The 12,406-nt window shown below is 46.6% G+C and overlaps 1 protein-coding gene across 1 annotated transcript in view; it reads right to left on the bottom strand.

Moving 5' to 3' along the window:
* The window catches only part of HECW1 (HECT, C2 and WW domain containing E3 ubiquitin protein ligase 1), a 249,871-nt gene that overhangs the window by 81,035 nt on the left and 156,430 nt on the right, over positions 1 to 12,406 (bottom strand). The window contains exons 11-13 of the mRNA XM_060108182.1: positions 7,119 to 7,261; positions 4,921 to 5,042; positions 2,546 to 2,731 (exon numbers count right to left, since the gene is read on the bottom strand). Of these exons, the coding sequence (XP_059964165.1) occupies positions 2,546 to 2,731; positions 4,921 to 5,042; positions 7,119 to 7,261 (451 nt within the window). The remainder of the gene's footprint in view (positions 1 to 2,545; positions 2,732 to 4,920; positions 5,043 to 7,118; positions 7,262 to 12,406) is intronic.

Here is a 12,406-nt window from a genome sequence, read left to right as displayed (position 1 = left end):
TGTTGTGGTGCACAGGCTCTAGGTGTGTGGGCTTCAGTAATTTTTGCGCGCAGGCCCAGAAGTAGTGGCTCATGGGCTCTAGAGCTCAGGCTCAGTAGTTGTGGTGCATGGGCTTAGTTGCTCCATGGCATGTGGGATATTCCCAGACTAGGGCTCGAACCAAAGTCCCCTGCATTGGCAGGTGGATTGTTAACCACTGTGCCACTAGGGAAGTCCCTGTAACAAATTTTAAAGTGTACAGTACAGTACTGTTAATTATAGGTACCATATTGTATAGCTGATCTCTAGAGCTTATTCATCTTGTGTAACAAAAACTCTCTACCCACTGAACAGAAACTCCCCACTTCCTCCTGCTTCCATCCCTTGGCAACCACCATTCTAGTCTGTTTCTATGAGCTTGAGCAGATCTCTCGTATAAATGGAATAGTGCAATCTTTGTCCTCCTGTGACTAACCAATTTCATTTAATATAATGTCTTCCATGTTCATCCATGTTGGAACATGTGTCAGAATCCCCTTCTTTTTTAAGGCTACGTAATACCCCACTGTATGTATACACCACATTTTCTTTATCCATTCATCCATCAACAGACATTTAGGTTGTTTCCATATCTTGGCTATTTGATTAGTGCTGCAAATAACATAGGAGTATGGATAGCTCTTTTGAGATTTTGAGTTCAGTTCTTTTGGATCAATACCCAGAGTGGGATTGCTAGATCCCATGCTGGTTCGGTTTTCTTATGTCTGTTTCCTCTCAGATTGTTTCTATGTGTGGCTTCTTTTTGCTCAACAGAAGTCATATGGTCTTGTGCCATTCTATGTATAATAAGCAGATTATCTTTAAAATATTCATTTCTATTTTCTGAAGAAAATTATATGCTTTTTCTCAAGATAAAGATTCTGTTTCCTTCATGTAGTAGTAGGTTTTCAGAGGTCCCTTCTTATTTTGTTGTTATGTGTTCAGTCCTTAGTAGAGGCCACCTCAATCTCATGCCTGCCGCAGACGGGGTCTCATCTGTCTCACCACCCGAAGCCCCACCACCTCTTGGACAATAACCATCCTCCTCAGCACAGCCCTGGAGCCAACTTGAGGCTCACATGCAATCTCCACAGATGTTGGGCGGAGGCTCTGTCCACCTTCCTCAGATTTCCAAGACAACAAATGAGTCAGATGCCATTTTGTCCTCCTTGTGGGGATGACAGTGCATTCAAAGACACTAAACAGCTCAGCCCCAGCCCTCTTCTTCCTACACAGTACACACTAAAAGTGAAGGCTGTTGACTCTGCACATGTCAATAAAGAAAGAAGCAGACTGGCCGAGCGAGGAACAAGAAGATGGACTAGGGTTCTGGAACCTGCTCTGTTTCTTTTGCAGAGAAAGCTGTCACCACACCATGAAAATGACCATGTGTCACCGTCATTCTCCCAGTGGAGGCAACATCCAGTCAACAAGAAAGTCCTGGGGAACGAAATCTGGCTGTGGTGGCTTTTTGCATACACGAGGCGCCCCTCGCCCAGTTCATCCCCGACTACAGAGCTGGTCATAGCGAGTCATTGTACTGACGGACTTGCATTAATTAGTGGACACAATCTTTCCCCCCATACTCCAGAGAGTCCAGGTTCTTAGGCACGATAAAATGTTTGTGGGGGGATTTCTGGCTCCCAGGGCACAGTGATGTCCCATCAGCCCACTTTGGGGAACCATGGCTTTGCATGTTTACCATCAGAGGAAAGGAGATGTGTGATGCAGTTTCCCACTGAGACATGTGTCTGCTGGCAACACTTCTGATTCCTTTGCCACTAGAAGAGGGAGGGATTCTCTCTACCAAAGTTTGTAAAAGATTACACAGGGACAATTCCTTGGTAAACTGTTTGGCCTTGTCTTATAAGTACACTGAGATGACTGATGGTGATTAAGGAAAAGCATCCTTGCTTTAGCAGACTCAGCTAGGCTTCTAGAGCATCCCTGGGAAAGCCCAGTTTTGGTTAAGGTCACACGAATGCAAAATGCAAGCCAATAACATTGCACGGGCCCAATTCACCCAGTCCCTGTTTGCCAGGCTGTTTTAATAACTCAAGGCTTATTAGAGAAATCACAATGAGTAATCTAATAATGTCACTCCCAGTTAGCTAATAATTTCATTCCCTGAGAGTGAGCTGTCTAAGGAGGCAAAACAATAGAAAGGTCATGGAACAGAATCTGGTTTCAGGTTCCAAACCTAAAACCAGTTCCAGATCTCAACTGGGTGTGATACTGTCCCCCCACCGCCAACACCCCACCCCTTCCCCACCCAGAGAACACACAGCAATGTCACAACTTGGTGGAGGTGCTATTGGCACCAGTGGGCAGAGCCAGGGATGCTTGAAAACATCCCACACATCACAAGACAGAAATCCAGATGTGGGTAGCTACCCCTCCTTCCTTCCTGGTGGCCAATGGCACGTCTCAGGCACAGCCTTCCCTGCCCTCCCCACGCTCCCTCCTCACCGCCTGCTCACCGGTCTTCTCCTTTTGCTGGAAGGCCCCCCACTGCAGTCACCCTCACCTTTCCCTGCTGGTCTGTTTTGATCTCCCAGCCCCGGGGCAATTCCAGCCGAGTGTCTGCAAACATGTTGATGAAATTCACCAAGTCCCGGTTGTGCTGGTAGCGTTCAAAGTTGCGCGCGTCCCGCCGGACCTTGAGGATCATGTGCTTCAAGCAGGTGCTACTGGTGAAGACTCGGTAGGCACTCTGAGAGGGGGTCGGGGCCGATGGGGAAGGCAGTGGGGATTAGGAGAAACACAGACCAAGCGTACTTTGAGCACCTTAATGGGATGTGACGTGATTGCTACACAGGGATTTACTGTGAGACTTGGGTGCTGGGGGTGGGGTGTGGAGCTCGGAAGCAGAGTTCTTGCTGCAGAAGTAAACGCCTGCCCCCCCCCCCCCCACCCGGTAAACACACACGGACCTCCGGGCGGTCTGGCTCTACCACTGCTTCAGCATCCTGGATGCTGTGGACCTGCCCCACATCTCAGAGCTGCCCTCCCCCTTCCTCCCTCCTCCTGCCCCAGCGGGGCTCTGCTCTCCCAAGTGTCCCTCTGACTCTCTGAGCATCTCCTTCCTCTCCGTCCGGCTGCCTCCTCTGACTGCACAGGTGCGCCCGTGGTCCATCTTAGCTGTCTTTATAGCAGGGTGTATTAATTAAGGTTCCCTGCGGATTTAGGGCTGACCTTCAGAGGTCTGCCACTCCTTGCTAGGTAAAAACTTGTGTGTGTGTGTGTGCGCGCGCGTGTGTGCGCACATGCGCGCGCATGCGTGTGTGTGTGTGTGGAGGGGTTGGGGGATGAGAAGAAGTGAAGAAAGTTTCACGAGTTTCTAATTGTGCCAAATAAGCATTTTTATGCTACCTGGGGCTGGTGCGTCTGTGGTTCAAGGAGAGACTGCTCGCTGCCAGAGCAGCCTGGGACAGTGGCTCCTTCTGGCTCATGGCCACCTGGTGCCCAGTGCTGAGGGCATCACTACTTGGCATCCTTGTCCCGCTTCGTGACTCGCCCCCTGCACCCCTGGGCGGCTGCTCTGGCTCTAACCACTGGAGGTCCCAGAGGCTTCTCCAATATAACCTGCTCAAAACTGGTCCCTCGTCCCCTGCCATAGCCTGCATCCCTTAATCAAACTACTGCTAACTGGGGACACGACCACCTAACTAACCACCTAACTCAGGACTCACTTTCTGGCATCCTCATCTCCCATCCCCCTCGATCACAGTGGCCCCAAGAGCGACTGAAATATCTCCCGAGCAGAGTCATTCTTTCTCTGCTCCCAGCCCCTTCCGTAGGGCAGCCCTTGATCATCACTCACTTGAGCACTTGAACCAGCCTCTAGTCGTAGCCCCCTCAGTCCCTCTCCCACAGTTCTGCCAGAGAAAAGAATTCCTCAAACGCTGAATCAGGTAACTGATGATAACATCTGAGACTGCTGGCTCCTGTCGCGCCTACCGAGGTAGATCCAGGCTCCTTTCCGTGATGTACCAGGAAATTTGCTGCTCACCCCTACACGCCCTCTTCCCAGCTCTGCCCATCACCACGCTCCAGCCCCACTGGGCCCAGCCCCAGGCTGAGTCCTTCCTCCTGCAGCCTGGAACCTCTGCCCCTCCCACTTTCAAGCTTCAGGACTGAATTCAGCAGTCACCTCCTCAGGACCGCTCCCTGTGTTTCCAGAGCACCTTGTTCCTCCCTGAGGTCAGGCGCTGTCCTGTCACGTTAGATGCATCTCTGCACGTCTGCTGCTCCACAAAATGAGGAGCTTCTGTTCAGCAGGTGTCACCCTAATCTGTCTTTATGACGCCAGCACTTAGATCTGTGCCTGAACTGCAGTAAACACTTGTCGAATGAAAAAAAAGTAATGACTATAGTAATATAATGTCATTGCTTCCTCGACAATACAAAAAAAAAAAAGAAATGAAAAAACTACATATGTAAAAATCACATCAAATTTACCTTAAGCATGTTACTTGAAAAACTAATTATAGGAAAAGGAAACCTAGTTATTTATCTGTACTAAAATTTCTTTAATGAAAGTGATTTTATAAAATGCTTCAGGCTGAAGGGAATCCGTCAACTTCATAATTGTGTTCCTTAAAAATTTTAACAATAATAAAAACACATCTTTGTTTCCAAATCGCTTTCACTGATATGAACACATCTGAACCTAACAAAAACCCACAGAAGCTACAGCATTTCCAAATCTAGCTTTTCTCCTTTTTGGGAGACTCACAGAGAGCAAAAAAGAGCCATCTTTTTTCTTTTCGCTCTTTTTTTTTTTTTCCTTGCCTTAGTTAAAATGCTACCCTCTTTAATCTACCCAATAACTTTGCAAAGTTGTGTTTCGGGTCTTGCTGGAAGCCAGGCCAGGCCCCTTCTGTGTGTGGGAACACTCACATAATTGGCGTGCAGTACAGTGAAGAACTCAGGGTTGGTGATGAACTTGACAGCTGGAGACTGCAGCAGCAAGGTGATTTTTTGTGAGTTCACTGGAGAAAGTGACCCATCTCTCCTCAGATCTGGAAAAAGTGAAGCAAAGCAACTAAAGGCATTGGGAAAAGATCGTTTCAAATAGAGGACTTCTCTCTTGTGGCACCAGCAGCCCACAAGCCTTCACCTGCACAGCTGGAGAGGACTGTTGTTTTGAATAGTGATCTGACCAGCTGTCACAGTGATAGGGCCAGGTGTCCTATCACTCGGTGTCTGTCAGTTAAGAATCATTATTTCCTAGGAGTGCTCCTGTACAACTGCAGTTAGGATCAAGTCCTTGAATACCTCGTCCCTTTTATCCCAATGACTTTTTTCTTACTCTCTTTATGAGTTGCTCACCACAGCTATGATAATTTGTTTGCAGAAAGGACCACAATTCTTCCCCTCCCTGCATCCCCATTGGTATGGAACTTTGCAACCCTGTTGAATGGAGCTGGCTTTGTGCCTTGCTTTAACCAACAGAATTTGCTAGAGGTTCTGAGCCAGGGTTTTGAGAGGCCTGTGGGTCCCCACTTTCTCTCCCTCATCACGAGAACAGCCTGTGCAAGATGAAAAGCCATGGGGAGCGGGGACAAGCCGCCCCAGCTGAGGCCACATCAGGCCAGCCAGTTTGCAGCCAATTCCACAGCTGACCAAGGATGCAGGTGTAAGCCCAGTGGCCTGAGGAACCACCCAGCAGAGCTCAGCTCAAATTGCCCACCTGCAGGATTAAGGGCTAAATGCATGGCTGTGAGCTTAAGCTTTGGATGGCTGGTTGTACAGCAAATGCCACTGGATCCAATACCAAACCCAGAAAGAAATTTTCTCTTCCTTTTTCCTAATGTTTCTAATTACTCCATCACTTTACTACATCTCTCTCAGAGATTAATAGAAATTAATAATAGAAATACATAAGCTAGTCAGTTTAGTTAGTATATCTGATAAAATGAATAGAATGGAGGCAATTAAAATAGTTGGTGGAACTGTGTACATACATATTTAAAAGAGGGCGTGAGAATGTCCACTCTTCTGCTTTTGCAGAGAGAGCTGAGACCTGGCAGTACAGGAAGCACATGGCTGTTTGCTCCGAATGTTCTAGAGCCGTCCATCTGCCATCATTTACCCAATTCAAAAAGAAACTGGATTATTAGGATGTTACAGTAATAATCTTATGCTATTACAGGTATAAAAAGCAGAAGCCAATCTCTTCAGAGAAAACAATCTTATGGTTACCAAAGGGGAAAGGGAGGGAGGGGATAAATTAGGAATTTGGGGATTAACAGATACACACTACTGTATATAAAATAGATAACCAACAAGGACCTACTGTATAGCACAGGGAACTATATACAATATCTTGTAATAGCCTATAATGAAAGAGTCTGAAAAAGAATATATATGTATAACCGAATCCCTTTGCTGTACACCTGAAACTAACACAACATTGTAAATCAACTCTACTCCAATTAAAAAAAAGAAGTCAATCTCTTAACGCCTTTTGAATATTCTCATCTGAGTTCCACTCAGGCAGATTCAAAGAAATGAACACCAGAGCCCCCTAGTGGATGCTGATGGTATTTGCTAAAAAATGCTCCCAGGTGGCCATGTATAGTCATAAGCCTACCGGTTCTCTTTACTCCCAGGTTCCTCCCTCAGGGGGGAATGTATTTTATTCTTTTAAAAAAGATTTTTTTTTACGATTTCCTATTTTTTTTAAAAACATCTTTATTGGAGTGTAATAGCTTTACAATGTTGTGTTAGTTTCTGCTGTGTATTTTATTCTAAATGCAAACAAGTCTTCTTCCTATTGTTGTCATGTGGCTCCCTTGGAAGCAGACCATGAATTCCTATTGCATGTTTTATTTATAAGTGGAAAACATCCTTAGGACACCAACGAATAAATTTACTTAATAAGAAATGATTAAGCCACCAAAAAAAAAAATTGCCTTGATGCATAGGTGCAAGGTCTCTTCACTGTGAATCCACTTTTCCTTTACGTTCCTGGTGGGAAACTTCTGTCTGTTTTACCCTGCTGGTGCCAAGCCTCTTTCTCCTGCTGGGCCTCGCCCATGCCCCCCTTTCCTTACCCCATCCGCATCCCAGGAGTCTGGGCCCATCCTGCATACCTATGCTCGACTGAGAAGATTCAGCCTCTGAATCACTCCCGCCACCTCCTCCGCTGCCTCCTGCTGGGACTTGCTCACAACTTTGGCTGCCAGAATCTTCTTCAGGCCTCTCTGTAGCAATGGTTCGCTGAATATTTTGGTACCTTTGTGTCAGAAAGTGCAAAGACAGGAGTTAACTTTGGTTTGATGGCTTGTTGAGGGGCTGATGCTCTGAATCAGATAAGTGGGGAAATCAGTAAAGAATTGTCCTGGATGTCAAGAAACGTCAGGAAAGAAATGTTCAAAATCCCCACAAGGTACCCAAGACAATTAACACTACAAGTATCTCTGGATGATTTGACTTCTTTTTGTTTTGTAAGCTGTGATGAGTTGCATGTATGGTGACTTAAAAAAAATCACCCTGCATTAAATGAAATTAAGCTAAATCTAAAATAATGGTATGGGAAGGAACTTAAAACATTACAACTAAGATATCAAAACACCTCTCCCTGACGGTGATAAGTCTACAAACTAAAATAAAAGTTCTACTCACTTGTTTTTATTTAACAGGTAACTGACAGGACTGGCAAGGGGTGTGCAAAGGTTACACGCTAAAAACACACTGGCAGACAAATAAATGCTTTCTGCTTACTTGAAGGCTCCTTTGATTTTTTTTTTCCAAGTTGGGGAATCAGTCAGTCAGTTGGCCAGTCAGTTGCCTAACCAGGTGCTTACTAAATATTTACTGACTTTTCCAGTGTGTCTGGCTCTGCGTTGGACTTCCAGACCAAAGAGAAGACTGGAATGCGATCTCGCCCTCTGAACGCTCACAGTCAGGAAAGAACAAAGAGGGGAAATGCACATGAACTGTGACTCTAGTGAGGTGAACGAGCTGGCCTAGGTGTGTAAGAGGTGTGAACACAGACGAGGAAACACCCAAGGCACATGCGTTCTGAAGTCAGAGTATGACGTGTCGGGGAGCTTGTAGGGAAGGTACACGGAGGAAATAACATGTGCAAAAGGCTTCAGCTGGGAGAACTCCGAGAAGGTTGGTGGTGGGGTCAGGATGTGTGGGCCTTGGGCAGTGCCAGGGAACCCGCGGGGGTGGCAGGGAGCGCTTAGCAGGTGCCCAGCGGCGGCTGGAACGTTTTTCTCTAGGCCCAGGTTCTCCAGCTTGAGCTGCATCAGGATCACCTACCGGGCTTGTGAAAACACAGGCTGCCGAGCTCCATCCCCAGCATCTCTCGGATTCAGCAGGTCCAGGGATGGGGTGGGGGGAGGCAAGAATGTGCATTTTTGACTAGTTCCCAGGTGATGCAGTTACTGCTGCTGGTCCAGGGACCAACTCTGAGAACCGCCACTGTAGGGGCTGAGCAGCTGCTGGGAGAGAGAGGCAGGTCCAGTTCTACACTGACCCCCACCTGTGTGGAGGGCACGGGAGGAGAAGACCCTGGAGTCGGGGAGAGCAGCTGAGAACTACTGCATCGCTCCAGGCTGGAGATGCAGAAGCCTGGAACCAGGCAGGGGTGGTGGAAAAAGTTGGTGTCAAAGGATGCTGCTGGGGGCGGGGAATACCCACATTCTGTAGGGATACTAAGATCACCTATATCTGCCCACAAAACACTCACAGAAATTTCCTAAACCTCCCTGCCTAATTCACATTGTGTTTTGCAGGCAGGTGTCCAGCTGCCTTGTTCCTTTTTGCTCAGCTCTGCTTCCTTCACTCTTTGAAGCCCCTCTTCCTCCTCGCTAAATGACCTTGACTTTGCCTGCTGTCTCTCAGCCCTACCAGGGCACAGGACAGGAATTCCGCTTCCCTTTTCCTCACGGCACAGCAGGAATGAGGGAAGCGGTCAGACTGACGAGATCTTTAGTGGCAGAGTTTGTAATAACTTTACATGTAGACTCAACAAAATTTGGGACCTGACTGGGTATGGAGGTTGGAGAAGACAGAGGAGACAACTGTGAAGTTCAAGGCGCCCGCTTAGAGCAGGTGGGTGGAGGTGCTGGTACTGATGAAGACCATGTAGGATAGGCAGGTTGGTGGGAAGATTTTAGTGTGGATTTGGACATGTTGACCTGGAGGTCCTTGAGGTCACACAAGTGACAATAGCCAGGGGAGCGTTGCTGTATGGGTCTTGTGCTCAGAGAAGTGAAGTGGGAGTGGAGGAAGAGGCGTGAAGAGGAGGAGGAGGGAGCCTCCAGGGAGCAGCGAATAGCCAGGTCGCCGTGTGCAATCCAAGGTGGGGGCATGGGGAAGGTATTATTACACGGACAACGTCTTCCATGGCAGGGATTCTGAAGACTAGTGACCTCTCCTTGACCTTTAGAGAGGAGTTTTGGGGACTTCCCTGGCGGTCCAGTGGTTAGGACTCCACGCTTCCTCTTCAGGGGGCACAGGTTCGATCCCTGGGCAGGGAACTAAGATCCTATATGCCACCTGGCCAAAAATAAATAAATAAAAAAATAAAAAATAAAGAGAGGTTTTGTTCTCAAGTGTGGTCTACAGACCACTTGCCAGAGAATCAACTGGGTGATTATTATAATTACAGAAACTGGGGCAAAATTGAAATCTGCATTTCTAACAAGTTCTTCAGGTGGTGTTATCTACATCTAGGTTTGAGGCTCTCTGGTGCGGGGCTTTCTTTAAGTTTTATTTTATCTAAAGAGACTCAGCCACTCGCTCCTGACACCTGGCGGAAGATGGCTCTGCCTGCAGCACTTACTGGGAGGCATTCCTGAGAAGGCCTCTTACGAGAAAATGTGGAAGGGGTAGGGATGAGCAAGGAATCGGAGAGACAAACGCTTGCTTTTATTTACCCCTCCACACGCCTGTGGCAGGGAGGCTGTTGGGAAGGTGCAGGCTGTCTGTCTGTGATGTTCTTTTTGCTGGAACTCAAGTAATGCAGCCACACGTGGGGTACTCAGTGGGCCAATGAGAAGCCGCCTAAGCTTGTGACCTTGACCTGGGGGAGGAAGGGGGACTGCCAAAGACCAAGGAAGCTGCTGTTGGAGGATCCCCTAAGTGGCTCAAGGCAGGCTGCATTTTCCAAAAGTGGCTCAACAATATTTTCAGTCCACAGCTTCTTCCAGAACCTGACTACTCTCCTATTAAGAGGTAGAATCAATGTCCCCTCCCCTTGAACCTGGGAAGGTCTTGTGGCTACCTGGACTAACAGACAATAATGAAAGTGACAGCTTGTGATGGAACACAGAGGCCATGCTGTGAGGAAGCCCAGGCGACATGGAACGTCCACGTGGAAGTGCTCTGGTTGACAATCACAGCTGAGATCCCAGCCAACAGCTGGCATCAACCTCCAGATATGCGAGTCTCCAGCCCAGCCACCCTCTGACTGCAACCATGAGGAACCCAGAGCAGAGCCTCACTGAACCCCGTCAACCATGAGAACCATGAGAGAGGATGATGCTCATGATGATAATGGTGGTAATAATCAGTTATTGTTGTTTTAAGTCACTAAGTTTGGGGTGCTTTGTTACTCAGCAACAGACGCCTGGAAAGGGCTTAGACAAACCTCACACTGTAGCCTCTCTTTTACTTCCCAAATTGCAGTGATCACTGAAGAGAATTTTAACGAGTAAATATAACCTTATTTGATGGAAATGTCAGCAATCTCACAAACTGCTTCACATGTCCTCAGTTGCACCTGGTTTATCTCACGCCTTACTAAGTCAACAGCCTCAAATCCCAGGTGCCAGACCCAACCCCTGGCCTTTGCTGAAGTCAGGACAGTCTTGGGGAAGCAGGACACACAGCAGTCGGTGGAGGATCACCCAGCAAGGGCAGGGCCGCAGCCTCAGAGGCTCTCTTTGTTCTAAAGATGAGAGGGGGTCAGAGAGTTGGTTCTCTTCTCTTTCATCAAAAATTATCCTTCAGGGCTTCCCCGGTGGCGCAGTGGTTGAGAATCTGCTTGCCAAGGCGGGGGACACGGGTTCGAGCCCTGGTCCGGGAAGATCCCACATGCCGCAGAGCAACTAGGCCCGTGAGCCACAACTACTGAGCCTGCACATCTGGAGCCTGTGCTCCGCAACAAGAGAGGCCGTGACAGTGAGAGGCCTGCGCACCGCGATGAAGAGTGGCCCCCACTCGCCACAACTAGAGAAAGCCCTCGCACAGGAACGAAGACCCAACGCAGCCATAAATAAATAAATAAATAAATAATAAATAAATTTTAAAAAATTATCCTTCAATGTCCCCCCCTCACACTTTAATTTTTTGCAGAAAAAGATTAAATATTTATATTATATAGGGTTTATGGAAATTGGTAAGGAAGTCAGCTGGAATGTCTAATTTGCAGAGGAACACACACAAAACCAAACCAGAAATAAAGAAACCTTCCAAAACCAAACCGAGCTGAACCAAACCAAACAAAAACCAACCAAACAAAGCCTATAGGAACAGACAATTCTCATGGGAGGAGATAAAATTGGTAAAAGAAAAGCTCATGGAAACAGAAGTTGACCTTCCCTCCAAGAAGTGAAATGTAAGAAGCACCAAAACACGAGGAGAATCACTTAAGTCAGCAAAAACCCATCAAAAGATGAGATGGAAGGCAAGGTATTGTTGCTAGCAAAGTAAACCCGTAGAAACACACTTTAGAAAACATTTAAGCATTGATATCAAATACCAAAACCACGCAGATCTCTCTTGGCCTGCTCTTTTGGGAATATAACCCTAAAGAAACACTCTAAGACAATCCTAATATTTTACATACACTTGGGCCTTATCCAAAATAGTGGTAAAAAGCAGTAAGTGAAACATCCAACAATATGTCAAATTAACTAAATTACATTTGTTCATTGGAATACCATCATTTAAGTGATAATCTTAAGACTATGTAGCAATATGAAAATGCTTCTAATGTAGGAAGTGAAAAATGAATATAAAGCTGTATTATCATTATAGCTGTATAAGGACTGTGCATATGAAATTTGAAGATAGTTAATTTTTTTAAAAAAGCTAATCCTTCGGGCAGTAGGATTATAAGCCTTTTTTTTTCTTATTTAAAACTTGCATTTCTCAATAGTATAATAATTTTATCCAAATAAGTAAAACATCAAACTTGAGTTGATGATTTAAAATGAGACTATGTATTTATATTTTCGGTTTCCTCAATAAATATTTGCGAAGAAGGTAGAGTTAGTTCGTTCAGGATATTTTGAACGTGTAGGAATGAACTCGGGAAATGGTCTTGTACTGGGTCCTGGTAAACTCTGGCCCCATCCAGGCACTGGGACAAGGGACACAGAAGAATGAGAAAGAAGGTAAGAACAGTTACCAGTGGCAGGCA

This window comes from Mesoplodon densirostris, chromosome 9 (assembly GCF_025265405.1).
Source record: "Mesoplodon densirostris isolate mMesDen1 chromosome 9, mMesDen1 primary haplotype, whole genome shotgun sequence".
Lineage (NCBI taxonomy): Eukaryota > Metazoa > Chordata > Mammalia > Artiodactyla > Ziphiidae > Mesoplodon > Mesoplodon densirostris.
This window is presented reverse-complemented; position numbering and strand designations above follow the sequence as displayed.